At 47.5% G+C, this 27,466-nt stretch overlaps 3 protein-coding genes across 23 annotated transcripts in view; 1 reads left to right on the forward strand and 2 right to left on the reverse strand.

Annotated features, from left to right (window-relative positions):
* The window catches only part of GON4L (gon-4 like), a 111,238-nt gene extending 93,998 nt beyond the window's left edge, over nucleotides 1-17,240 (forward strand). For 14 of the 19 annotated variants that reach the window (XM_054551546.2, XM_054551560.2, XM_054551538.2 and 11 more), the window contains 11 exons: nucleotides 337-2,046; nucleotides 3,450-3,705; nucleotides 4,642-4,826; nucleotides 6,368-6,565; nucleotides 8,942-9,085; nucleotides 9,652-9,795; nucleotides 9,898-10,017; nucleotides 12,474-12,587; nucleotides 13,551-13,761; nucleotides 14,378-15,005; nucleotides 16,231-17,240. In XM_054551546.2, coding sequence (XP_054407521.1) covers nucleotides 337-2,046; nucleotides 3,450-3,705; nucleotides 4,642-4,826; nucleotides 6,368-6,565; nucleotides 8,942-9,085; nucleotides 9,652-9,795; nucleotides 9,898-10,017; nucleotides 12,474-12,587; nucleotides 13,551-13,761; nucleotides 14,378-15,005; nucleotides 16,231-16,582 — 4,062 coding nt within the window. In that variant the 3' untranslated portion in view covers nucleotides 16,583-17,240. Of the gene's footprint in view, nucleotides 1-336; nucleotides 2,047-3,449; nucleotides 3,706-4,641; nucleotides 4,827-6,367; nucleotides 6,566-8,941; nucleotides 9,086-9,651; nucleotides 9,796-9,897; nucleotides 10,018-12,473; nucleotides 12,588-13,550; nucleotides 13,762-14,377; nucleotides 15,006-15,095; nucleotides 15,199-16,230 lie in introns of all 19 variants that reach the window. The other 5 variants (XM_009243190.3, XM_063717163.1, XM_063717167.1 and 2 more) reach the window with 4 other exon arrangements.
* On the reverse strand, nucleotides 15,380-20,815 carry LOC112132718 (protein misato homolog 1). 3 transcript variants are annotated; one of them, XM_063717184.1, is made up of 12 exons: nucleotides 20,620-20,815; nucleotides 20,275-20,344; nucleotides 20,092-20,167; nucleotides 19,780-19,834; nucleotides 19,556-19,694; nucleotides 19,067-19,400; nucleotides 18,834-18,986; nucleotides 18,428-18,559; nucleotides 18,170-18,354; nucleotides 17,528-17,632; nucleotides 17,328-17,437; nucleotides 15,380-17,035 (listed from the first exon to the last, which is right to left on the reverse strand). In XM_063717184.1, the coding sequence occupies exons 5-12, from the start codon at nucleotides 19,579-19,581 to the stop codon at nucleotides 16,821-16,823; spliced, it is 1,260 nt and encodes a 419-aa protein (XP_063573254.1). In that variant the 5' UTR covers nucleotides 19,582-19,694; nucleotides 19,780-19,834; nucleotides 20,092-20,167; nucleotides 20,275-20,344; nucleotides 20,620-20,815; the 3' UTR covers nucleotides 15,380-16,820. The 3 variants fall into 3 exon arrangements, with proteins under 3 accessions (XP_063573254.1, XP_024100866.2, XP_063573252.1); XM_024245098.2 differs by lacking the exons at nucleotides 19,780-19,834; nucleotides 20,092-20,167; nucleotides 20,275-20,344; nucleotides 20,620-20,815 and having other exon boundaries at nucleotides 19,067-19,201; nucleotides 19,283-19,400; nucleotides 19,531-19,683; XM_063717182.1 differs by lacking the exons at nucleotides 19,780-19,834; nucleotides 20,092-20,167; nucleotides 20,275-20,344; nucleotides 20,620-20,815 and having other exon boundaries at nucleotides 19,531-19,683.
* On the reverse strand, nucleotides 15,380-21,138 carry MSTO2P (misato homolog 2). The gene is given in 14 exon segments (NM_001131071.1): nucleotides 15,380-17,035; nucleotides 17,328-17,437; nucleotides 17,528-17,632; nucleotides 18,170-18,354; nucleotides 18,428-18,559; nucleotides 18,834-18,986; nucleotides 19,160-19,201; nucleotides 19,283-19,400; nucleotides 19,556-19,694; nucleotides 19,780-19,834; nucleotides 20,092-20,167; nucleotides 20,275-20,344; nucleotides 20,823-20,958; nucleotides 21,051-21,138. Coding segments are annotated over 2 exon segments (216 nt in total). The 5' UTR covers nucleotides 21,134-21,138; the 3' UTR covers nucleotides 15,380-17,035; nucleotides 17,328-17,437; nucleotides 17,528-17,632; nucleotides 18,170-18,354; nucleotides 18,428-18,559; nucleotides 18,834-18,986; nucleotides 19,160-19,201; nucleotides 19,283-19,400; nucleotides 19,556-19,694; nucleotides 19,780-19,834; nucleotides 20,092-20,167; nucleotides 20,275-20,344; nucleotides 20,823-20,825.
* Nucleotides 21,139-27,466: the final 6,328 nt, after the last annotated feature.

Consider the following 27,466-nt stretch of genomic DNA (forward strand, 5'->3'; position numbering starts at 1 on the left):
TGTTTTTGAGACAGAGTCTTGCTCTGTCCACCCAGGCTAAGGTGCGATCTTGGCTCCTCGCAACCTCTGCCTCCCAGGTTCAAGTGATTCTCCTGCCTCCGCCTCCTGAGTAGCTGGGATTACAGGCACATGCCACCACACCCAGCTAATTTTTGTATTTTTAGTGGAGACTGGGTTTCACCATGTTGGTCAGGCTTATCCTGAACTCCTGACCTCAAGTGATCTGCCCACTTCAGCCTCCCAAAGTGCTGGGTTTACAGGCGTGAGCCACTGTGCCAAGCTTCTTTTTCCCAAATTCTGACATATGCTGGATCAGAGTGTTCTTGTTTCCAATAGGCCAGTCTGCCATCCATCCAGGAAGAACTGCGGCGCATGGCTGATGGTGCTAGAGAGGTAGGAAATGTGACTGGAACCACTGAGATCAACTCAGATCAAGGCCTAGAAAAAGACAATTTGGAGTTGGAGAGTGAAACTCGGTACCCACTGCTATTGCCTAAGGGTATAGTCCTAAAACTGAAGCCAGTTGCCACCCGTTTCCCCAGGAAGGCTTGGAGACAGAAGCGTTCATCAGTCCTGAAACCCCTCCTTATCCAACCCAGCCCCTCTCTCCAGCCCAGCTTCAACCCTGGGAAAACACCAGCCCGATCAACTCATTCAGAAGCCCCTCCGAGCAAAATGGTGCTCCAGATTCCTCACCCGATACAGCCAGCCACTGTTTTACAGACAGTTCCAGGTGTCCCTCCACTGGGGGTCAGTGGAGGTGAGAGTTTTGAGTCTCCTGCAGCACTGCCTGCTATGCCCCCTGAGGCCAGGACAAGCTTCCCTCTGTCTGAGTCCCAGACTTTGCTCTCTTCTGCCCCTGTGCCCAAGGTAATGCTGCCCTCCCTTGCCCCTTCTAAGTTTCGAAAGCCATATGTGAGACGCAGACCCTCAAAGAGAAGGGGAGTCAAGGCCTCTCCCTGTATGAAACCTGCCCCTGTTATCCACCACCCTGCATCTGTTATCTTCACTGTTCCTGCTACCACTGTGAAGATTGTGAGCCTTGGCGGTGGCTGTAACATGATCCAGCCTGTCAATGCGGCTGTGGCCCAGAGTCCCCAGACTATTCCCATCACCACCCTCTTGGTTAACCCTACTTCCTTCCCCTGTCCATTGAACCAGCCCCTTGTGGCCTCCTCTGTCTCGCCCTTAATTGTTTCTGGCAATTCTGTGAATCTTCCTGTACCATCCACCCCTGAAGATAAGGCCCACGTGAATGTGGACATTGCTTGTGCTGTGGCTAATGGGGAAAATGCCTTTCAGGGCCTAGAACCCAAATTAGAGCCCCAGGAACTATCTCCTCTGTGTGCTACTGTTTTCCCAAAAGTGGAACATAGCCCAGGGCCTCCACTAGCAGATGCAGAGTGCCAAGAAGGATTGTCAGAGAACAGTGCCTGTCGCTGGACTGTTGTGAAAACAGAGGAGGGAAGGCAAGCTCTGGAGCCGCTCCCTCAGGGCATCCAGGAATCTCTAAACAACCCTACCCCTGGCGATTTAGAGGAAATTGTCAAGATGGAACCTGAAGATGCTAGAGAGGAAATCAGTGGATCCCCTGAGTGTGATATTTGTGATGACATCAAAGTGGAACATGCTGTGGAATTGGACACTGGCACCCCAAGCGAGGAGTTGAGCAGTGCTAGAGAGGTAACGAAACAGACAGTCTTACAGAAGGAAGAGGAGAGGAGTCAGCCAACTAAAACCCCTTCATCTTCCCAAGAGCCCCCTGATGAAGGAACCTCAGGGACAGATGTGAACAAAGGATCATCAAAGAATGCTTTGTCCTCAATGGATCCTGAAGTGAGGCTTAGTAGCCCCCCAGGGAAGCCAGAAGATTCATCCAGTGTTGATGGTCAGTCAGTGGGGACTCCAGTTGGGCCAGAAACTGGAGGAGAGAAGAATGGGCCAGAAGAAGAGGAAGAAGAGGACTTTGATGACCTCACCCAAGATGAGGAAGATGAAATGTCATCAGCTTCTGAGGAATCGGTGCTTTCTGTCCCAGAACTCCAGGTGAGAGCTAGAGAATACTCTCAAGTATTTTGTGGACTCAGTAATATGTTTAACTTATTGATATGCCACCTGCTTGCTTGCTGCACTGTGGACAGTCCTAAAATCATTTTTATTTGATTTGTGAAGGCATTATGGGACATGATTGTGGAGTTGAGGTGAAATGAGACGGAAAGGATGAAGTTTTACTTATTATATTAAACTCGTTTACACATTAAATTGAATCACCTGACCATACTTTAAATGCCTTAAAAAATAGTAATAGGCTGGGCTTGGTGGCTCACTCCTGTAGTCCCAGCACTTTGGGAGGCTGAGGTGGGTGGATCAAGAGGCCAGGAGTTTCAGACTGGCCTGGCCAACGTGGTGAAACCCCATCTATACTAAAAATAACAAAAATTAGCCGAGTGTGGTGGTGGACACCTGTAATCCCTGCTGCTTGGGAGGCAGAGGCAGGAGAATCGCTTGAGCCCGAGTGACAGAGGTTGCAGTGAGCCGAGATCACGTCATTGCTCTCCAGCCTGGGCAACAGAGCAAGGCTCCGTCTCAAAAAAAAAAAAAAAAAAATTAGTAAATAGCCAGGTGCAGTGGCTCACGCCTATAAATCCCAGCACTTTGGGAGGCCAAGGCGGGCAGATCACCTGAGGTCGGGAGTTCAAAACCAGCATGACCAACATGGAGAAACTCCATCCCTACTAAAAATACAAAATTAGCTGGGCGTAGTGGCACATGCCTGTAATCCCAGCTACTCAGGAAGTTGAGGCAGGAGAATCGCTTGAACCGGGGAGGCAGAGGTTGCGGTGAGCCAAGATTGCACCATTGCACTCCAGCCTGAAAACTATCTTCAGGTTACAGAAGTTTGTAAAAGGGAACTTCTTCCCCTTTCCTGCTGTCAGGCCGAATGTCAGCTATCACTGGGATTTCTTTTTTTTGTCTTGTTTTGTGTTTTTGTGTTTTTTTTTTTTTTTTTTTGAGATGGATTCTCACTCTATCTCCCAGACTGGAGTGCAGTGGCATAATTTCAGCTCACTGCAACCTCCGCCTCCCGGGTTCAAGCAATTCTCATGCCTCAGCCTCCCAAGTAGCTAGGATTACAGGCATGTGCCACCATGCCTGACTAATTTCTATATTTTTAGTAGAGACGTGGTTTCATCATGTTGGCGAGGCTGGTCCTGAACTCCTGGCCTCAAGTGATCCGCCCACCTTGGCCTCCCAAAGTGTCAGGATTACAGGCGTGAGCCACTGTATCTGGCCCATTGCTGGGATTTCATAACTCAGGGAATTCCCCTCAGACAGCTGTAGTGGGCTCCCCATTGTTTAACTTCAGATTATCCTGATACAGCTTTGTGTTGTTTGCAATTCATGAGCCACTAAGAGCCATTATAAGTACTCTTTGGAGGGTTTTACAGGAAACAATGGAGAAACTGACTTGGCTGGCATCTGAAAGGCGCATGAGTCAGGAGGGTGAGTCTGAAGAAGAGAATTCTCAGGAGGAGAACTCTGAGCCGGAAGAAGAGGAGGAAGAAGAAGCAGAAGGAATGGAAAGCCTGCAGAAAGAGGATGAAATGACGGATGAAGCAGTTGGAGACTCTGCTGAGAAGCCTCCTTCTACTTTTGCCTTACCTGAGACTACTCCAGAAGTGGAGACCAGCAGAACTCCACCAGGTGAGCTAGGCAAACCTATACTGAAGGACCATTCTCACTTAACCTCATTGTCTAGAGGACAGTGTGCAGAGTGGGTAGCTTATAAACCAGGTGGAGGATTTCTAGAGGAAACCCTCCGGATCTCTTCTGCAGCACCCCTCCCCCAAAACATGTTTAATGTGGTATCTTTGTGGAGAACAGATACTCAGAAATTTTTAATTTGATTCTCATCTGTTGCTAGATTTATATGAGCTTCGTTCACTTTCTTTCTTTTTTTTTATTTTTTTAATTTTTTTGAGACGGAGTCTTGCTCTGTCGCCCAGGCTGGAGTGCAGTGGTGCGATCTCAGCTCACTGCAACCTCTGTCTCCCAGGTTCAAGCGATTCTCCTGCCTCACCCTCCTGAGTAGCTGGGATTACAGGCATCTGCCCCCACACCCAGCTAATTTTTGTATTTTTAGTAGAGACGGGGTTTTACCATGTTGGTCAGGCTGGTCTCGAGCTCCTAACCTTATGATCTGCCCGCCTTGGCCTCCCAGAGTGCTGGGATTACAGGCGTGAGCCACTGTGCCTGGCGGTTCACTTCGTTAAACTGATTGTTACCTTATCTGTCATATGTGGGGCTAAGACCTATGTTTATTTCAGAAAACACTGCTTGTTCCTCATCAAGACATAGTCTCTCAAAAGCGCTACAGAAGCCACCCTTGCTCTTTAGACTTCCTTTCTCAGTATGAAGTAGCTGATTATCTTATTGTCATCCCAATTAAGGCAGTTACACTGCAGACTCTGCGTAGAGCTGACTTGACGGATTTACTTCTCATACCATTTTCCCAACAACCTTTTCCTTGAATTGCTCCATAATATTGAATAGGATTTGGCTGGGGTGGTGCATGTGGTGGAATGGGAAGAGCAGGGGTTGCAGGGACAGGGAAACAATCTTTTTCATGTGTGCTACAAGGAGAGAGCATCAAAGCTGCTGGAAAAGGCCGGAACAATCATCGAGCTCGCAACAAGCGGGGAAGTCGGGCTCGGGCCAGCAAGGACACCTCCAAGCTGCTGTTGCTGTACGATGAGGACATTCTCGAGCGAGATCCACTCAGGGAGCAGAAGGACTTGGCCTTTGCCCAAGCTTATCTGACCAGGGTAGGCAAATGCTGCTTCCTGTTATTGCCAGTCTCTATGAATGTGGCTGCTTCTTCAAGGGAGATGTTTTAAAAAATAAAGTCTGTTTTTCAGCCTATGCAACAGGCTTCATATTCCTCTATCTTGGCTTTTCTGGCAAAAGATCTCTGTGACGGAACCACAAGGAGACATAGAATTCAATCATAAGTATGTTTATTGTTAGTACCCTGCCATCATCCTTCTGTTGACCAGAGATTGGCAGAAAGATGATACCACCATCATCAGTGGGAGGTTGTGACTTTACTGGGTGCGCTGATAAGGACTTTTATAGAACCTTTGGCTTGAGAAGAAAGATAGTGGGTACACTGGCCAGCAAGTGGATTTCAGGGAAATACATTGCTCTTAAGACATGAACCAGCTGGGTGTGGTGGCTCACACCTATAATCCCAGCACTTTGGGAGGCCGAGGCAGGTGGATCACCTGAGAGGTCAGGAGTTAGAGACCAGCCTGACCAACATGGTGAAACCCTGTGTCTACTAAAATACAAAAATTAGCCAGGTGTGGTGGTGGGCGCCTGTAATCCTAGCTACAGGGGAGGCTGAGGCACAAGAATTACTTGAACCTGGGAGACAGAGGTTGCAGTGAGCCGAGATCGCACCACTGCACTCCAGCCTTGGCAACAGGGCAAGACTCTGTCTCAAAAAAAAAAAAAAAAAAAAAAGACATGAACCAGGCTGGGTGTTGTGGCCCTTGCATATAATGCCAGCACTTTGGGAGGCTGGGGTAGGAGGATCCCTTGAGTCCAGGAGTTCAAGACAAGACAAGCCTGGGCAACATAGGAGACCTCCATCTCTACAAAAATAAAAAAAAAATGAGCTAAGCATGGTGGTACATGCCTGTGGTCCTAGGTACTTTGGGAGGCTGAGGTGGGAGGATCACTTGGGCCCAGGTGGTTGAGGCTGCAGTGAGCCATGATTGCATCAGTGCACTCCAGCGTGGGCAACAGAATGAGACCCTGTCTCAAAAAAAAACACATAAGCCAACCTCTTCTTGGTAGTGTCATGGAGAACTATGTCCTTCTGTTGGTAACCACCTGGTTCCTTTATCCCCCTGGAAAGCAGAATACTGGCAATGATAGTCATAGCTTTTTCTTACCTCTTAATATTTTACTGACATTCCTAACTTACGTATTATTTATTCTCCAATTACGCCCATGCTGAAATACATGTACAAACACATGTTACCTATTTCATTATGGGGCTGTAATCAGTAAGGAAAGGTTAGGGCTGTGACCTAGAGAAAAGCATTGCTTGGTTTTGTGGGTAGAGCTGTGGAACTTGGAAAATGGTTTTTCACTTGCTCACTCCCAGAAAAAGATCTTTACCTTGCCTGTTGCTCTGTGTCTTCCATTAACAGTCAGATGTTAAGATCTGTTGGAGGCACAGCCTCTGATGGATAATTCTTGGAGCTCTCTAACCATAACCCTGCCTTCTCCCTTGTACCCTTATTGCTTGTTGTGGCGCAAAGAAAGGGTGTTGATGATTGAAAGTCTTCCCGTGTAGGTGCGAGAAGCCCTACAACATATCCCTGGCAAGTATGAAGACTTCCTTCAAGTCATCTATGAATTTGAGTCAAGTACCCAGAGACAGACGGCTGTAGATCTCTACAAAAGCCTGCAAATTCTGCTCCAAGACTGGCCTCAGCTGTTGAAAGACTTTGCTGCTTTCCTGTTACCTGAGCAAGCTCTGGCCTGTGGATTAGTAAGTGAATGGGGAAAAGTACACTAGGACTTCTGGGTCAGAGTGAGACTGGGATTGAATGGGGTTGAATAAGACTGTTTCAGTCTCCCAACTCCTTCCAGACACACAGCTGTCCCCTAGCCCAGAGTGATAAGAGCCTCTGTCTTTTCAGGGGATTATCTTTCCAATCCCATTCTCCCATTTTCTTTACATGATAAATGAGAGGGTTTTACCTGTAGTTGCCAAAGGAGACCTTAGGTGAGTCATATGCTCTCTGCTTCTCACGGGTATCAAGCCAGACATTCATTTAACAAATATTTGTTAAGTGCCTCCTAACTGTCAGGAATTCCTAGCAATTCCTGACCTCAATTGCTAGGAATATAGCAATTACAAAAGACTAAAATCCCTGCCCTCATGGAGCTTACGTTATCATGAGGAAGTTCAGATAATACTCCAGAAAACATATATATATATAGCATATATAAAATATAAATTATAAAAATAAATATAAACAGTAAAATGTATAGTATACAATGTTTTATAGTCATCATGTTTTACAGAAAAATAAAGCAGGAAAGGAAACTAGAGGGGTGGTTTTATACACAGTGGTCTGGGAAGGCCACTGTGGTATGGTAACATGTGAAATGTTGCAGAATAGGAGGCTAAACATGAGGGATATCCCAGTAGTCCTGGACTTCTTGTCATAAAAATAGGAACAAAGGGAGGAACGGGATTATTCTAAGAGTTTTATTGGGGTTAAATGACAGTGGGGTAGTTCTGCATATAATGTGTGATGCCCATTTTCTCTTCTGGTATTATTATGAGGATCCAATCAGTGTATATGTGAACAAAAAAAAAAAATTTTTTTTTTTTTTGAGATGGAGTTTCACTCTTGTTGCCCAGACTGGAGTGCAGTGGCGTGATCTTGGCTCACCACAACCTCCGCCTCCTGGGTTCAAGCGATTCTCCTGCCTCAGCCTCCCGAGTAGCTGGGATTACAGGCATGCACCACCACGCCTGGCTAATTTTGTATTTTTAGTAAAGACGGGGTTTCTCCATGTTGGTCAGGCTGGTCTTGAACTCCAGACCTCAGGTGATCTGCCCACCTTGACCTCCCAAATTGCTGGGATTACAGTTGTGAGCCACCACGCTTGGCCAAAAAAATTTTTTAAAGAGATAATGTCAGCCAGGTATGGTGGCTCACACCTGTTATCCCAGCACTTTGGGAGGCAGCCTGGACAACATAGCAAGACCCCATCTTTACATAAAATAAAAAAATTAACTAACTGGGTGTGGTGGTGCACACCTTTGGTCCCAGCTATTTGGGTGGCTGAGGTGGGAGGACCACTTGAGCCTGAGAGGTTGAGGCTTCACTGAGCCATGATTGCTCCACTACACTCCAGTTTGGGTGACAAGAGCAAGACCTTGTCTCAAAAAAACAAAAGAGAGACAATGGCCAGGCACAGTGGCTGGCACCTGTAATCCCAGCACTTTGGGAGGCTAAGGTGGGAGGATCCCTTGTAGCCAGGAGTTTTGTTGTTGTTGTTTTATTGTTGTTGTTTTTTGAGGCAAAGTCTCTGTCACCCAGGCTGGAGTGCAGTGGTGCTATCTCTGCTCACTGCAACCTCTGCCTCCCAGGTTCAAGTGATTCTCCTGCCTCAGCCTTCCGTGTAGCAGGGATTACAGGCATGCACGACCGCACCTATCTAATTTTTATATTTTTAGTAGAGGTTTCACCATGTTGGTCAGGCTGGTCTCGAACTCTTGACCTCACGTGATTTGCCTACCTCGGCCTCCCGAAGTGCTGGGATTACAGGCGTCAGCCACTGTAGCTGGCCTGTAGACAGGAGTTTGAGATGAGCCTGGACAACACAGGTCCCTGGGATCCTCCTGCCTCAGCCTCCCAAGTAGCTTGAGCTACAGGTGTACACCACGACCCCTGCCTAATTTTTAAATTTTTTTATAGAGACATAGTCTCACTATGTTGCTGGTCGAACTCCTGGCCTTAAGTGATCCTCCTGCCTTGGCCTCCCAACATGGGATTACAGCTGTGAGCCACCTTGTGCAGCCTGAAAATTCTTTGTAATATAAACTCTAGAGTATCATATGAATTTTGGTGTCTGATTTCACAATCCATAAAACAGCAAACAACTTGAAATATGTACATCTCTTCAAGCTGTTGCTTGCATCTTAATTGCTTTGGGTGGCTACCCACCAGTGGTCCAAGGTAGGTGGAGGTTAGGGTTTTTAATTAGATCTCATAGTTGTAAACTAGAATTTTAAACCAGGATTCTGTCATCTCTTGTGTCCTAGTCCACTAGTTCTTATCCTAAGAACCCTCAAGTCCTGCTCTAGCTGTATCATGACTCCTCTTTTGCCCACTTTCCACTCTGGTAGTTTGAGGAGCAGCAGGCTTTTGAGAAGAGCCGCAAGTTCCTTCGGCAGCTGGAGATTTGCTTTGCAGAGAACCCCTCACACCACCAGAAGATTATCAAGGTCCTCCAAGGCTGTGCAGACTGCCTTCCCCAGGAGATCACCGAGGTATTCTTTCCTGTCCTGCTTTCTTACTGTTGTCTTCCAGGCCTTAGGCCTTTCCCTTGTCTCTTTCCCCAACCTACTCCATACCTTTTTGCCTCTGGAGTCTCATGGGCTTCCTGGAGGAGATGAAAAAGGCAAGGACTTTTTAGGCTCACCCGAAGCATAAAGCACTGGGATAGGGAGGGATTGCTACCTGAAACCGGAGCCTGTCTGATCTTCACAGGCTCAGGAATGCCATGGATGTGCTGGAAGGGATGTTCAGCGAAGGAGGTTCTGGGACCTGGGAGGGGCCTTGCCTCCTTGCTCTGCTTGGAATAGTGCCCTAGCTGGAGATCAGTAGGGTGGAGTGGAGAGTGGAATCATTAGGAATCAAATCTAGTATTAGTACCCTTCCGCTGTAGGCAGCTAAGGAGGAAGAGAAAGTTTTAGTATTCTTTGTTACCAGGCAGAATCTCTGTGTGTTTCCCAGTTGACTGGGAAAGCAGAACATGGAAGTATGGGGATTGATTGGGAAGGGCAGCCTAGAGAGGCTCTGGAGACTTCCTCTTTCCCTCTGTGACTCTCCTTAGCTCAAGACACAGATGTGGCAGCTCCTCAAGGGCCACGACCACCTGCAGGATGAGTTTTCTATCTTCTTTGACCACTTGCGCCCAGCAGCTAGCCGGATGGGTGACTTTGAAGAGATCAATTGGACTGAGGAAAAGGAGTATGAGGTATAGGACCTGAGGCTGCTGTAGCTTTATGAAGGGGGAAGGCCACACGTGGGAGGGATATTGGCCTGGTGTCTGTGCTTAGCAGCACCAACTCCTTCTCAGTTTGATGGCTTCGAAGAAGTGGCCCTGCCTGATGTGGAAGAAGAGGAGGAGCCTCCCAAGATACCCACAGCCTCAAAGAACAAGAGGAAAAAAGAGATTGGGGTCCAAAATCATGATAAGGTATTTTCTTTGTTTATTTGTTTGTTTTTGAGACAGAATCTCGCTCTGTCACCCAAACTAGAGTGCAGTGGCGTAATCTTGGCTCACTGCAACCTCCACCTCCCAGATTTAAGCGATTCTCCCACCTCAGCCTCTCAAGTAGCTGGAATTACAGACGGGTGCCAGCCGCCACACCCAGCAAATTTTTGTATTTTTAGTAGAGATGGGTTTTCACCATGTTGGCCAGGCTGGTCTCGAACTCCTTACCTCAAGTGATCCACCTGCCTCGGCCTCCCAAAGTGCTGGGATTACAAGGGTGAGCCACTACTCCTGGCCTAAAATCATGATAAGGTATGCCAAGTTATTGAAAAGTATCTATGTTTCATGAATCAAGCCTTGCATTTTCTCACTAAACATTTTTCTGGCTTACTATGGCCCAAGGTTTCTAGTTCAAAGGCTTTAGGATCTGAGACAATCACAGAGAACAAACCAAAGGTCAAGCTGATACAGACATGCAGAGCCTTTGGGAAAACTTCAGTTGTTGCAGGGGCCCCAGGATTCCCTAGTTAGAAGGATTTGTTTCTTCCCTTTTTCTGTCTAGCTCAGAGTTATTACCCTTAATTCAACTTTTTTCATTTTTGCTCATGTGAGAAATAGAGCCAATTGAGGATGAGCTTGTTGTTAAAAGAAGAAAGTAGAACCAAGATTCCCCATATTAATAATATTGTTAGCAGCTAATACTTAGTTGTATTACAAAGTGTCAGGCATTCTGGGAAGTATTTTAATGGATTATTGACACATTTAATTCTCACAGTAATCTTATGGAGAGATTGCTCTTGTTTGCATTTTACAGAAGACATAACTGAAGTGCAGAGAGGCTGTTGTCAGGGTCTCATATTTAGTAAGTGGCAGTGCTAGGATATGAACTCCTCAGGTAAGCCAGCTGCGGAGTCTACTGGTTGTCACTGCTCTTCAAGCAGTATTTTTTTTTTTTTTTTAATTCATGTTTCCTGACCAAGTGTTTTTTCTCTTTTCTGGGGAGAAACTGCTGCTTAGTAGCTGTACAACCTTGGGAAACGTATTTAACCTCTGTTTCAGTTTCTTCATCATAAATTGGGATGATAATGGTACTTACGTCTTGGGTTTATTAAACAGTGTCATTGAGTGGGCTTTCCATGGGTACAAATTTCTCTCTGAAGGGGATTGGAAGAGATGGGAGAGCTGAAGGCACAGAGAGACAGAAACAAAGACATTATATCTCATGATGGAGCTCTCCAGTGATTTTGCCTCAGATGTCTGACTTAAATATTTCTTGAAACATCTGGGGCAATTGGGATATGTCAGTCTTTAGGTCATTTAGGGATTGTTTCAAGGATTCATAATAGGCCTTAATCTAGTTTGGACTATTGATTTCCCTGGGCAATGTGAGGAGTTGATACATAAAAGAGGAAGGGGTCCGGGCGTGGTGGCTCACGCCTGTAATCCCAACATTTTGGGAGGTCGAGGTGGGTGGATCACTTGAGGACAGGAGTTCAAGACCAGCCAGAGTAACATCGCGAATTCCTATCTCTACTAAAAATACAAAAATTAGCCATAGGCTAGGTGCTGTGGCTTACACCTCTAATGCCAGCACTTTGCAAGGCCAAGGCAGGCGGATTACTTGAGGTCAGGAGTTCGAAACCAGCCTGGTCAACCCAGCGAAATCCCATCTCATTGAAAATACAAAAAAAATTAGACGGGCTTGGTGGCATGCACCTGTAATCCCAGCTACTTGGGAGGCTGAGACATGGGAATCGCTTGATCCCGGGGAGTGGAGGTTGTGCTAAGCTGAGATCACGCCACTGCACTCCAGCCTGGGAGAGAGAGCGAGACTCCATCTCAAAAAAAAAAAAAAAAAAAATTAGCTAGGCGTGGTGGTGCACAGTCCCAGCTACTTGGGAGGCTGAGGTGGGAAAATCACTTGAGCCCAGGAGGCAGAGGTTGCAGTGAGCCATGAATGTGACACTGCACTCCAGCCTGGGTGACAGAGCCAGACCCTATCTCCAAAAAAAAAAAAAAGCGTGGGGAGAGGGTGGGCTGTGTTGTGTTCATATGGCTCACAACTTTAGCTTCCTCTCTTGGTACCAAAAATACGGCCAGGCGCAGTGGCTCATGCCTGTAATCCTAGCACTTCGGGATGCTGAGGGAGGGCAGATCAAGAGGTCAGGAGTTTGAGACCAGCCTGACCAACATGGTGAAACCCTGTCTCTACTAAAAATACAAAAATTAGCCGGGCGTGCTGGCGCATACCTGTAATCCCAGTTACTCAGGAGGCTGAGGCAGGAGAATCCCTTGAAGCCGGGAGGCAGAGGTTGCGGTGAGCTGACATTGCGCCACTGCAACCCAGCCTGGGCCACAGAGCAAGACTCTGTCTCAAAAAAAAAAAAACAAAAAAAAAACAACAACTTGGCAGCTAATCAAGTCCAAGTATCTCCTAGGAGACTGAGTGGCCAGATGGGGCCAAGGACTGTGCCTGCTCTTGCCATGAAGGAGGTCCAGATTCCAAGCTGAAGAAGAGCAAAAGGCGGAGCTGTAGCCGCTGTAGCAGCAAGGTGAGGAAAGTTTCAAGGGCACTGGTCCCGAGGGTGTCAGAGCTGCTGGGGGATTGTTTGCTACCAAGAATTGTACCTTATTGAATTCCTAAAAAGGCACATATATAAATAACATTCAGTACACACATATGTATACATATGCAAAATAAATGGAATCTGCTAGAAATATGTGATTTTGTTTTTTAAAGAGAATTCTGTGAGTAAAGCTTTTGGAATTGGAAAAACAAAATACCAGTTAAAATATTTCCCTCAGATATTAGAAAATGAAATAAACCTCTGTCATGAAAATAGTCTCTACAAGTAATCCTGGTTCTCTAGAATGGAGTTGGTTGGCAGGAAAAACACAGTTCTTGGTGAGAGAAGGAGTTGTGGAATCCAATACTCTATTTGGGGCCATTCAAAATCCTTGGAGCAGGAAGGCAGAGGTGGCAGCGAGCCATGATGATACCATTGAGCTCCAGCCTGGGTGACAGAGTGAGACCGTGTTTAAAAAAAAAAAAAAAAAATCAAATCCTTGGAGGAGTAGCTGGGCAACAGGGCACTCAAGAGGCTCAGGTGGGAGGATCACTTGAGCCCAGGAGTCTGAGGCTATAGTGTAACCACCATGGTCATGCCTGTGTAAACAGCCACTGCACTCCAGCCTGGGCAAGATAATCTGTGTTATCTGAGACCCTGTCTCTATCTTTTCTTTTTGTTTGTCATTTGAGATGGAGTCTCACTATGTTGCCCAGGCTGATCTTGAACCCTTGGGCTCAAGTGATCCTCACACCTTAGCCTCCCAAGTAACTAGGTTTATAGGCATGTACCACTGCACGCAGTTGAAACTCTGTCAACAAAATTGTTGGAGCAGACATGCATGTGGGTTGACTTGGTGAGCATCAGGCAGGGCTTCTTCCTTTGGTGGGCCCCAACCAAAGACATAGGCAGTCAGAACACCTTTGACCCGGAAGACCATCCCTGCAGGTCTGTGACAGCAAATCCTACAAGAGCAAGGAGCCGCATGAGTTGGTGGGCAGCAGCCCCCACCGAGAGGCTAGTCCTATGCCTGGTGCTAAGGAAGCTGGGCAGGGCAAGGATGTGATGGAAGAGGAAGTCCCAGAGGAGCGGGAGAGCACTGAGGCCACCCAAAGCAGGACTGTCAGGACCACCAGAAAGGGAGAGATACCTGTTTCAGGTGAGTGATCTGCCAACCCAGCCCTTCTGTTCCTCAGTCTCGTTATCCTATACTCCAGACAGGAACCTCCATGAGCCTGGATAAATAGCCTTTTCAGGGATGGATATACCACCTCTTTCACTGATGGACCCATAGGAAGCCCTTCTGCTGTTCAGGCTTTTTCTATCATATGGCCTCACTCCTCTTGCAGAATTAAGAATGCCACAAATTTCACGCAATTCAACATTGTCTTGTGTTTTATTCGGAAAACCCTTCCCCCTATTTCCAAATCTACTGTTATCTACATCCTAAAGACTGGGCCATTCTCAGCTTTGGCAGTAGGACTTTATATCTTTGTATAAGTGACATTATGCCCCCCACCTCCACACAACTCTTTTATTATTTATATTTTCTTGTAGAGATGGGGTCTCACCATATTGCCCAGGCTAGTCTCAAACTCCCAGCAGTCCCACCACTTTGGCTTCCCAAAGTGCGGATATTATAGGTGTGAGCCACCATGCCTACCCCTCTTTTTTATTAGAATTTTTGCACAGTACCTGGCCACAGGTAATTTCTCGTGCTTAGGTGCATCTTGATCCTGACAGTACCCTGAGATCCTTATTTTCCTCCTAAGCAGGATCGGCAGTGGGGGGCACTTTGCCATCCCCTCGAGAAGTGACTCTTACAGAACGGCTCCTCCTGGATGGCCCACCACCTCATTCACCAGAGACTCCTCAATTTCCCCCCAAAACTGGAGCTGTACTGTACACTGTTAAGAGAAACCAGGTTGGGCCTGAGGTTCTCTCCTGCCCCAAGGCATCCCTCAGACTTCAGAAAGAGAGGGAGGGCCAAAAGGCAGTGAGTGAGTCAGAGGCTTTGATGCTGGTCTGGGATGCATCAGAAACTGAGAAATTGACTGGTACCGTGGAACCCCCTGCTTCCTTCCTGAGTCCTGTTTCCTCAAAGACCAGAGATGCAGGGAGAAGACATGTGTCTGGGAAACCAGACACTCAAGACAGATGGCTGCCCTCAAGCAGAGCTAGGGTGAAGACAAGAGACAGGACGTGCCCTGTCCGTGAATCTCCATCAGGAATTGACACCTCAGAGACCTCTCCCAAAGCCCCTAGAGGGGGTTTGGCTAAAGACAGTGGAACAGAGGGCAAGGGTCCAGAGGGGGAGCAGCAGCCAAAGGCCACAGAAGCTACAGTGTGTGCCAACAACAGCAAGGTCAGCTCCACTGGGGAAAAGGTTGTCCTGTGGACAAGGTAGGTAAGGGTGGATGACGTGTGTTTGGAAAGGAGCACAGACCACGTCCATGTGGCTCCCTAGGATTAATCATGATACCTGGGTTACAGGGAAGCTGACCGTGTGATCCTCACCATGTGCCAGGAGCAAGGGGCACAGCCACAGACCTTCAGCAGCATCTCCCAGCAGCTGGGAAATAAGACCCCTGCTGAGGTAGGTGCGGGTTGGGGTGAAGACCCAGCAAAAAGAGGTCAAGGTGGCCAACTAAGAGACAGAAAGGCCAAAGAAGGAGTTTTCACATCCAAGATAATAAGTGGTTATTGTAAAGGTCTGATCTAAGGAAGGGCTTGACTCATCAGGGTAGTAGTGGTTCTAGAAGAGAAAGGACACTCGATTTTGAGGATTTTTTAATTTTTATTTATTTATTTTAGACGCAGTTTCACTCTTGTCGCCTAGGCTGGAGTGTAGTGGCACAATCTCAGCTCGCTACAACCTCCACCTCCCAGGTTCAAGTGATTCTCCTGCTTCAGCCTCTCCCAAAGTAGCTGGGATTACAGGCACCCACCGCCATGCCAGGCTAATTTATTTATTTTTAGTAGACACGGGGTTTCACCATGTTGGCAAGGCTAGTCTTGAACTCCTGACTGCAGGTTATCCACCTGCCTCAGCCTCCCAAAGTGCTGGGAATAGGTGAGATACTGCGCCCGGCCAGGATTTTAAAGTGGAAGCTCCAGTTTCCATTCCAGTTTTGTTTTTAGGAGGCATATGACTTTGGGCAAAACATTTAGCCTCTTGAGTTTCCTTATCTATAATGACGTAGCTCTCCCAACCTTGCTGTGCGGAATAAACAAAAGATTTTTCAAATCAGTATATAGTGCATCATAAATGTTAACATTGTTACAAAGCATCAGTGAGGCTGAGCGCGGTGGTTCACTCCTGTAATCCTCAACACTTTGGGAGGCTGAGGTGGATGGATCACCTGAGGTCAGGAGTTTGAGACCAGCCTAGCCAACATGGTGAAACCCCATCTCTACTAAAAATATAAAAACTAGCCAGGCGTGGTGGTGAGCGCCTGTAATCCCAGCTACTCTGAAGGCTGAGGCAGGAGAATTGCTTGAACCCAGGAGACGGAGGTTGCAGGAAGCCGACACAGTGCCACAGCACTACAGCCTCGGCGACAGAGAGAGACTCCGTCTCAAAAACAACAAAAAAAGATCAGTGAATACAGCCCTCCTCCTTTCTCAGGTTTCCCACCGTTTTCGAGAACTCATGCAGCTCTTCCACACTGCCTGTGAAGCCAGCTCTGAGGATGAGGATGATGCAACCAGTACCAGCAATGCAGACCAGCTGTCTGACCATGGGGACCTTCTGTCTGAAGAGGAGCTGGATGAATGAGACTCTGGGAATCATCTACACAGGACCAAACCCAACAGGCGCCCTGGCACTGGGGAGGCGGGTAGTTGTACTCTGCTTGTACAGTCCTTGCGCCCAGTTTACAGACCTGGAGAGCAGGAGGCCAGGACGAGGACAAAGGCTGGAGGATGGAGTAGGACCCAGGGGCTCTGCCATCCTAGGCATCCTTCAAGGTCTTTTATGAAGACTTTACAGATCTCTGTAAATAGCATCGAGAGTGGAGTTCAGCTCCTTTCTCTACTTTTTTTTGGTCTGATGGCATATATTTATTGTTCTGTGGTCTAATCGCAGTGTTTCTAAATGTAAAAAGTACATATGTTGGTGTAGCTAGTCCCGTGACATTGGGACTGCATGAAGACACTGGGCTCCTGCATCCAGCTGTTTTTATGGCAAACTAGCTCCTTTCTCCCACACTGGGAACTTTAGTCCACGAGGCTGTCACCATCCTGGTAGCACTGGGCCAGGCTTTGTAGCTCCTGCAGCAGCTCTGCTACGTCATCGTGCTCCACTCCAGCATCCATGAAGCTGGCCCAGCGCCGCAAGTCGAGTTTGGTGAGGTCTCTGGCCAAGGCTTCCAGGGTCTGGTGCAGGGACGAAGAGGAACACAGTGCCCCAAACACTGGGATGCTCTCCACTGCTGTGGAGGGAGAGGAAACAGAGACCTGTAGATGGATGATTATTCTGCCCCGGGACTCTGCCAAACTGATAAGGAAGTCCAACCTTAGTAGACTTGATTGTAAACTCAACAAATTTGGTGTATTGTCCCCTTAGTACACCAGTACTCCAGAGAAGGAATGCTTTTCTTGGGAGCCATAGGGTGAATAAAGGAATGTTTAACTGTGGACTTTTTTAGCACTTTTAATCCAGGAATGGAGATAGTAAAAACTCTCCCATACTTGAAATCTCAGTTTTCTTCACCTCCTACATACCTGCTCCCTTGGGGGAACCATCCAGAACCATACCCGGTGGACCGCAGCTTGAGAAGAGGTGGGGGTAAGGAGGAGCCACCCTGCAGGGAGTCAGCAGCAGATGGGAAGAACTGTGGGGGCAGAGAACAGCCATTAAGTGCGTAAGAAGTCAAGGGAGGGTTGCGGTTGGCAAGAAGGGCAGGAGCAACCCTTACACTGACCTCATGACTCCAGGCTGCTGCTGTTGTAAATACTGAGCCAAGACTTCTTCCCCAGTGGTACATGCATGAAGGGCGGAGGGTGGAGGTGTCCCTGGGGTGAGCTGGCTGCCAGAACAAAGCCAAAACCACCATTAGTCTGTGGCAGCATGAATAAGAAACTAAGAATTCTTTTTCTTTTTGAGACAGAGTTTCGCTCATGTTGCCCAGACTGGAGTGCAATGGTGTGATCTTGGCTCACTGCAACCTCCACCTCCCAGGTTCAAACAATTCTCCTGCCTCATCCTCCCAAGTAGCTGGGATTACAGGCATGTGCCACCATGCCTGGCTAATTTTATGTTTTTAGTAGAGATGGGGTTCACCATGTTGGCCAGGCTGGTCTCGAATTCCTGGCCTCAGGTGATCTGCCCACCTCAGCCTCCCAAAGTGCTGGGATTACAGGTGTCAGCCACCATGCCTAGCCCAAGAAACTTAAGAATTTTTATGTTATCAGGCCATCAGCTGGATCGAGATATTCAGAGCCCTTTTTTTTATCCTTTTTAAGGGGTGGGGGGGAACAACATCATTAGAATGCCTGAGAAATTAGGGGGAAAAGGACATGAAACAAAAATCTGACAAGGACTCCTAAGGACCAACAGCTCTCACCTTGTGTGGCATGCTCTGTCTATACCCCTCAGCACCACTGACTGGGCAAAGCAACGTGTTCCAGAAGGCTCCCCACATGCAGACAGTGGGGTCCATGGGGTGGCTCCTCCAAACTGCATCAGGGAATCAGGAAGGGACTGGCCTGGAGCCAAGGGGAAAGGGATGATTGCTCCTGCTGTCACCACCTAAAGAGAAGGAAGAGAACACGTTATAGGACATTTTCTCAGCACTGACCCAACCCCTCACAAAGCTTCATACCTTTTTCCCACAGAAGCTCAGCATGTCAGCCAGATGAACCATGGAAACTGGAGAAGAACACAGGCGATAAGGAACAGTGACTGTGTCCAGGGCTGTAGCCAGGATGGCACTGCAGTGGAAGGGCAGAGTGGCCTGTAAGAAGACACCAAGAGGGGCACTTGGCGTCAGGCCTGGAAAAGAATGTGTGGAGGCAGAATATTAACACTAGAAGGATCCAGGGAACGAAGCAGGGGTATGTTTGACCCCGGGCTGGACAAGCATAGGACAGTGTGATCTGAGAGGCCACATCACAGCTGAGTTCAAGCTCGGTCCTCAGGAACAGAGCCAGTAACAAGACAGCGGCTGACTGAGAGTATGAGGAGGCCCTGTAGCCTGTTGCAGTCAGAACAAGAGCACCGAGACTTACATCATAATGCAGGTAAGGGAAGTTGACAGGTGGCTCAGGTTGCAGGCCCAGGCTCCCACCCAGGGACAAGAGGCAGACGAGAGAGCTGTGAGCAGTCAGGTGCACGAGACCAAAAGCTGTGTTTAATAGACGATAGATGTTTCTCTGGGCCTCCTGGTGAAGAAAAAGAGCAGTTTGCATTAAGCAGCTCTCCCACTGGGATTCGACTCTTTACTCCTCCAAGTTCCACTCACTCCACGATAGTAAGGACCAGGTAGCAGGCCCCACGTTATTATTCCCCGCCCTGAATATTCATCTTGTAGCAGCTCTGCCGCCTTTGCGCCTACCCCAGAGAAGCCATCGTGCAGGTCACACAGGATCTGGAAGCCCTGGGCAGAGGTGAGTGATGAAAGATAGTTAGCAGGATGAGAAGAGCTTCCACCCTGGAGTGCACATTGCCACGCCGCTACCTGCAAGTAGTCACATTCCTCCACGTAGAAGTGCAGCCTGTCCTCCAGCTCTTCCTGGTACTTGGGTTCCTTTAGGACACTTTCCCCTTGGCCAAAAGCCTCCAGCCGACCTGCTTCCCTGCCACAAGTAAACACGATCCAAGACTTACATCTCTTCCCTCAACTCCTCAGCCTCTTGTCCTGGGGAAGGGCAGGGAAGATGGCCTCAAGAGCCTCATCCTGCATTGGTGGGGACCCACGTTTCTTGCCTCAAAGCCTCTGGGGTCCCCATACCCATCGTGGTTGTACTTCTGAATCATACAGATGCTCCGGGGATGGAGATGGACTCTGAGGAAGTCTGACCAGACCCTGATGCTGGCCTCTGTAGGGATAAGTGGTTTTGGAGTTGTAGCAGTGGTGAGTGGTGGGGAACCTGAAGACAAGCAGAAGAAATGTACCTTTCTCCACGTTTCTGCTCTACCCAAACCCCCATCCATCAGTATCTGGAGAAGTCTCACCTTTGCCATTGGGAATGGATTTGACCCTCCAAACACCATCACTACTCAGCACTCCCTGGGAAGGGTGAGAAAAATCTACATTTAGTTCCAGGCAGTTTAGAGGCAAAGGTTGCTTCATCCTCCTTGAGTTGGCTGGCCACACCGCATAGCCTCCTTTCTGTTCACCGAGTCGCAGTCCTTAGGAAAAGGAGTGCTTTTTCCCAAAATATCATTCTAAAACATTTAAAATGATTAAAATCCCCTTTTACCTGCCCCTATGGAGACCCTTGGGTTGTAGCACTGGGTTAAAAAGTTCAGGACAGAGGCCCTCACCTCTGCACTCAGAAAGTCCTGGAGATAAGGGTTCTTGGGATAGAGTTCCTCTTTGTGTGTGGTGAGCTTCCCCTGCCTGAAAGAGATTGGAGATTGATCAAAGAAACTGCACTCTGATCAGAGTTATCCAGCATTCTGCGTACATACACGATCCCCACCCTTATCCATACATCAATTACACACCATGCTATTGCAGCATCCAACTGTTTGTCCCTATAGAGTCCACCTTCCTCTTTTAGGGAGCTCAAACTACCTGTACAGAAATAACAGAGACAATGTTAGGTCAAAGCCTGGGCACCCTCCCCCTCTAGCTAACCTTCCTCTGATCACTTGACAACCTGCTGTCACCAGCTTTCCAGCACTTGGCTCTTCCAAGCTTTCTGGCATATACACTAGTTGGGGGGAAAACCCTGGCCTAGGAGAATCTAGATTACATCTTTCCGTTTCCAGCTTAGTCATTAGCTGTGGGACCGGGGGGAAAAACCACATCCAGGGGTCCGACAGGAGTGCTGTAGTTCAAGTCCTCACTCTCCAGGGCCTAGCAGCCTATTCCCGAGATGGCTCCTGAGCAACTGTCGTGGGCCCCTCGAGTGTTGGCATGTTGTGCTCAGCTCCTCATTTCCGATCCTGGAGCTCGGTAAGGTGGGAGGGTCTTGAAGATAACGGCAGCGCAAGGACTAGGCACGCGGAAGGGAAACACGGGGCATCGGCTGACTCTGCCACCACCTCACCCTTCAGATCCATGAGGATGAGTCGCGGCGTGTAGGTCTCCTGGCCGCGCAGCGTTCGGCCCGTACGATACAGGACGTCGGGGCACAGCTCTCCCGGAGGCTCCTTGGCATCGGTCGCTCAGCCCAGCGCAGCATCCTGGGGAAGCAGAGAGGACCAGGCGGGCCGGCTGAACGTCGGGAGTGTAGATCCCGAAGGGCTCCTCGGGGGCAGTTGCCCGCCGACCTCACCTGCTGGTTCCAGCAGTGCGCGCCCACGAAACCGGCAAAATGTCCCAACTGCAGTGTGAGCACCTACCGGCCCCGCCCGCCATACTGCGCGGCTCCAGGGGGCCGCAGCGCCCCAGCCCCGCCGCTCGCTGCTCCTAGCCGATTGGCTTGTCAGGCGCGTGGGCGGGTGTCATTCTCGACCACCTATTGGGCCGAAACACATCCTTTCCCATTGGAGAAACGATGCGCCGATCCTTTCCTGCCTCTTCCTAGACGTGGCCCATTCCGGCTTCTCTGTGGTTGCCTGCGAGGGGCGGGGCTCCACGGGCCACGCCATTGCTCCTGCTCCACGTTGGAGCCGGATGGGCGCTGTCTCCGCAGCTGACTTGGGGCTGTCAGGGCGCGGGCCGCGGAAGGCTCTGCCTCGTACTTCCCTTGAGGTCTTATCTCTTCTTACATATCTCTCCGCTGGCTGATAGCTCCCCGGGCAAAAATAAAACCTTGCCAGAAAAGCAGAAGCTCTCCTAAAGCCTCCCATGCCCCTTCATCTCTTCAGAAGTCCCACGGATCACGACTCTTCAGAAGTCCACAGATCCCTGTGGACTGACCTAGCTATCATATCTCGATCATTTACATGTATTAATCTATCTCTGTGTATGTAACACCTTATGTAAATAGAGTATTGGCGTCTGTCTTTTGCTCAATATGGTTTATGCAATTTATATTTTTGCATATATATTTTTCATAGCTGTGGAATAGTCCATTGTATGAATACACCACCACTGATCTATTCTAAAGAATGAATATATTCTGCTGATAATAGCTTTTGGGATTGTTTCCATTGTTTCCAATTTTGGGCTATTAGGTGCTATGATTAACATCCTTGTGTATATTCAGAAAGATAAAGCAAATATTGGCCGGGCGCTAAGCCTCATGCCTGCATTCCCAGGTTTTGGGAGGCTGAGGCAGGAGGATAGCTTGAGTCCAGAAATTCCAGACTGGGCAACGTAGTGAGACACCCGCCCCCAACTCCCTATAAAATAATTTTTCAAAAAGTTAGCCAGGCAACTCACATCTGTAGTCCCAACTGGAGGCTGAGGTGGGAGGATTGCCTGGGCCCAAGAATTCGAGGCTACAGTGACCTATGATCGCACCACTGCACTCCTGTCTGGGCGACAGAGCAAGACCCTGTCTCAAAAAAATAAAAATAAAAAATAAAAAATAAAAGTGACCAGGCGCGGTGGCTCAAGCCTGTAATCCCAGCAGTCTGGGAGACTGAGGTCGGCCACCTGAGGTCAAGAGTTGTAGACCAACTTGGCCAACATAGTGAAATCCGTCTCTACTAAAAATACAAAAATTAGCTGGGCATGGTGTTGGGCGCCTGTAATCCCAGCTACTCCGGAGGCTGAGGTAGGAGAATCGCTTGAACCCTGGAGGTGGAGATTGCAGTGAGCTGAGATAGCACCACTGAACTCCAAACTGGGCGGCAGATCAAGACTCCGTCTGAAAATAAAAAATAAAATCTTAGACTCTCTTGTCTATTCTGAGCTCTTTGTAATTCCATATTTATTTAGTCTTATTTATTTATTTTGAGACAGGGTCTCACTCTCTTGCCCAGGCTGGTGTGCAGTGGTGCAATCTCGGCTGACCGCAGCCTCAACCTCTTGGGCTGAAGCGATCCTCCCACCTCAGCCTCCTGCATAGCTGCAATTACAGGCATGGACCACCACCACCCGGCTAATTTTTGTATTTTTTGTACAAATGGGGTTTCACCGTCTTGCCCAGGCTGGTCTCAAACTCCTGAGCTCCTGAGCTCAAGCGATCTGCCCACCTCGGCCTCCGAAAGTGTTGGGATTACAGGTGTGAGGCACTGTATGCAGCTACCATTTCACTTCTAAGTATGATGTGGGCTGAAAAGTTTCTGTAGGTACTCTGACAGCTTAAGGAAGTTCTGTATTCCTGTTTTGCTAAGAATTTTGGTAATGAATAGATTTGAATGTTTTTTACAGCTTTCTCCGCACTAAGATAATTACATTATCATTCCTTTGTTGCACTAATGAATACGTTACATCTTCTGATTTTCATGTAATACTATCTTGCATTCCTAAAATTATCCCAAACTCATTTATGTTGATTATCCTTTTAAAATATTGGATCTGGGTTTGGCGTAGTGGCTCATGCCTGTAATCCCAGCACTTTGGGATGCTGACGTGGGTGGATCACCTGAGGTCAGGAGTTCGAGACCGGCCTGGCCAACATGACAAAACCCCCTCTCTACTAAGAATACAAAAATTAGCCGGAGTCTCGTCCTGTCGCCCAGGCTGGAGTGCAATGGCACGATCTCAGCTCACTGCAACCTCCACTTCCCGGGTTCAAGCGATTCTCCTGCCTCAGACTCCTGAGTAGCTGGAATTACAGGCATGCGCCACCACACCTGGCTAATTTTTGTATTCTTAGTAGAGACAGGGTTTCACTATGTTGGCCAGGCTGGTCTCAAATTCGTGACCTCATGATCTGCCAGCCTCAGCCTCCCCAAAGTGCTGGGATTACAGGCGTGAGCCACCACACCTGGCCAATTTTAATATTTTAAAATATTTAATTTTTAATTTAATTTTTTATATTTTTTTTGAGATAGGATCTCACTTTATTACTCAAGCTGGAGTGCAGTGGTACAAACAGCTCACTGCAACTTCAACTTCTTGGGCTCAAGCCATCCTCCCACCTCAGCTCCCACAAGTAGCTGGGACTACAGGCATGCGCCATCACGAATCCAGCTAGTTTTGTTTTTTTTTTGAGACTGAGTCTCACTCTGTCACCCAGGCTGGAGTGCAGTGGCGTGATCTCAGCTCACTGCAACCTCTGCCTCCTGGGTTCAAGCAATTTCCCTGCCTCAGCCTCCTGAGTAGCTGGGATTACAGGCGCCTGCCACCACGCCCAACTAATTTTTGTATTTTTTAGCAGAGACAGGATTTTGCCATGTTGGTCAGGCTGGACTTGAACTCCTGACCTCAGGTGATCTGCCCGCTTTGGCCTCCCAAAGTGCTAGGATTACAGACGTGAGCCACTGTGCCCGGTCAATTTTTGCATTTTTGGTAGAGATGAGGTTTCACCATGGTGCCCAGGCTGATCTTGAAGTCCTGGGCTCAAGCAATCCTCCTGCCTCGGCCTCCCAAAGTGCTGAGATTACAGGCCTGAGTCACCGTGCCTGCCAGCCAGTATTTTCAACATACAAAATTTTTAAGTTTTGTGTTTAGTAATTTCACAATCATTTAATTTGAATTACTTTCTCATTTCCATTCTGATTTTTTTTCCTGACCAATGGGCACATCAGAAAAGTATGTTTTAATTTCCAGACACGTGAGGAGTTTCTACTTCTCTTTTTGTTACTGGTTTCTAGTTTAAACTGCATTAGAATCAGAGTACATGGCTGTATGATTTAAATTCTTTGAAATATATTGAGCTGGTTTGTCCATTCTCAGTCAATTTTGAACAGGTTCTTCATGTGCTTCAAAAGAAAGTACATTCAGAAGTTTTGGGATTTGATAGGTGGAAGGTGAGGCCAGAAAGGCAGGTCCACTCCGTATAACTTCTATTGAAAAAGATCTGTGAGGCCGGGCTCGGTGGCTCACACCTGTAATCCCAGCACTTTGGAAGGCCGAAGTGAGCGGATCACCTGAGGTCAGGAGTTTGAGAACAGCCTGGCCAGTATGGTGACACCCCGTCTCTGCTATAAATACAAAAATTAGCCGGGCGTGGTGGTGTGCACCTGTAAGCCCAGCTACTAGGGAGGCTGAGTCAGGAGGATAGCTTGAACCCAGGTTGCAGAGGTTACAGTGAGCCGAGATCATGCCACTGCACTCCCGCCTGGGCAACAGAGCAAGACCCTTTAAAAAAAATACATGTGAATAAGTGGACCCATGCAGTCCAAAAACGTTATTGTTTAAGGGTCAACAATAATGACCTGATGTATTTTCTACTTTGTAGAACAACAGATGCTTATTAAATTAATAATGTTTATTAAAGCATTATTTCATAATCTTCTGCCTTTCTAGAGGCTTGGTGATGTCCAAGTTCAGCTTTAGGCAACTTAAGTTGCTCTCTTTTCTCTCTGTCTTCCTGGGTTAAAGAAAAGGATAACTGTAGTTAGGCTATTAAAAATAAAGTATATTATGTGAATGTAAAAGAGCTTCTACCAAAAAAAGTTATTTGAGGATTCGATTTTTAAAAATACTTCCATTAGGACAAGTGTTAATCATGCTACTCAATCTTTTATATCCTTACTTTTTTTTTTTTGAGACAGAGTCTCACACTGTCACCGGGCTGGAGTGCAGTGGCGCGATCTCGGCTCACTGCAGCTTCCGCCTCCCAGGTTCAAGCAATTCTCCTGCCTCAGCCTCCCAAGTAGCTGGGATTACAGGTGCCCGCCACTATGCCCGCCTGATGTTTTTGTATTTGGTAGAGATGGGGTTTCACTATATTACTCAGGCTGGTCTCAAACTCCTGACCTCAGGTGATCCACCCGCCTCGGCCTCCCAAAGTGCTGGGATTACAGGCCTGCACCACCACACCCGGCCCTCTTTTGAATTTTTACTTGCAATTTTAGATTTATCTCTTGAAGGGTAGCATTGTGTTTGGGTGCATTAGGTCTTCCCAGAAACAGACGATGGGGTTATAGCCTGGCCAAAGTCATTCACGCCTATACGCCCAGCAATTTGGGAGACTGAGACAGGTGGATCACTTGAGTCCAGAAGTTTGAGACCAGCCTGGGCAACATAGTGAGATCCCATCTTTATTAAAAAAAAAAGAAAATCAAAATTAGCCACGTGTGATGGTGTGTGCCTGTAGTCCTAACCACTCGTGGAGCTGAGGTGGGAGGATTGAATCCAGAAGGTCGAGGCTGTAGTGTGGCCTTACACTCCAGCCTGGGTAACAGAGAGTGAGACCCTGTCTCAAAATAATATTAATAAAAACATAAACTTTAGGTCAGTTTTCCTTTTTTATTTCCTTTTTGTTTTTTGAGACAGGGTCTTATTCTGCAGCTGAGGATGAGCAGTGGCATGATCACGGCTCACTGAAACCTCAACCTCTGGGGTTCAAGTGATCCTCCTGCCTCAGCCTCCCAAGTAGCTGGAACTACAGGCGCACACCACCATACCTGGCTAATTTTTGTATTTGTTGTAGAGCCTAGGCTTCTCCATGTTGCCCAGGCTGGTCTCAAACTCCTAGGCTCAAGTGATCTGGCCAACTCAGCCTCCCAGGGTGCTGAGATTACAGGCATGGACCACCGTGCTTGGTCAGTTTTCCAGTTTTGCAAAAAACCTGCTGGAATTTTGATAATGACTGATTGCATTGAATCTATAGGTCAATATGGGAATAACTGCCATCTTATTATTGAGTATTCCAATCAATGAACATGGAGAATCTTTCCATTTAGTAAGATCTTTTAAATTATCATCAGGAATATGGTTTCTAGGCTGGGCGCGGTGGCTCACGCCTGAATCCCAGCACTTTGGGAGGCCGAGGCAGGTGGATCACAAGGTCAGGAGATCGAGACCATCCTGGCTAACACGGTGAAACCCCGTCTCTACTAAAAATTCAAAAAAGTAGCCGGGCGTGGTGGCAGGTGCCTGTAGTCCCAACTACTCGGGAGGCTGTGGCAGGAGAATGGTGTGAACCCAGGAGGCGGAGCTTGCAGTGAGCCGAGATCGCGCCACTGCACGCCAGCCTGGGTGACAGACCGAGACTCCGTCTCAAAAAAAAAAAAAAAAAGGAATATGGTTTCTAGTGTACATTTAGCAGTTATTTTGTTCAAGTTATTTATTTACTAGCGATTGGGTCTCACTCTGAGGTTTTGCCATATTGCCTAGCCTGGGAAACCAAGCTACATTCTGTCTCTACCGAACACTAAAAAATTAGCCAGGTGTGGCAGCACACACCTGTGGTCCCAAGTTACTTGGGAGGCTCAGGCAAAAGGACTGATTGAGCCCAGGAGTTGGGGCTACAGTGAGCTGTGATCATGCCACTGCACTCCAGCCTGGGAGACAGGGCAAGACTGTCTCTTAAAAATATATAAATATAAATTAAAAATATATTTTATATATATAACATATATATAAAATATATACAACATATATAATACATATACATAATATATAGGACCCAATATTATGAGTAATATACTATATATTGTCATATATAATATACACCCTATTAGTAATACAGTAATATTAGTAACATATTACTATCAAAGTAAACATATTTTTAATATATATCAAAGTAACAACATATTAATAGTAATACTAATATAAACATAATATATATGTAACAGACATAATATACATATTATATACATATGTATATATGTGTGTGTGTGTGTATATATATATACATATATATATATATACACACACACACACATATATATATATATTTTTTTT

This window comes from Pongo abelii, chromosome 1 (assembly GCF_028885655.2).
Source record: "Pongo abelii isolate AG06213 chromosome 1, NHGRI_mPonAbe1-v2.0_pri, whole genome shotgun sequence".
NCBI classification, from domain to species: Eukaryota; Metazoa; Chordata; class Mammalia; order Primates; family Hominidae; genus Pongo; species Pongo abelii.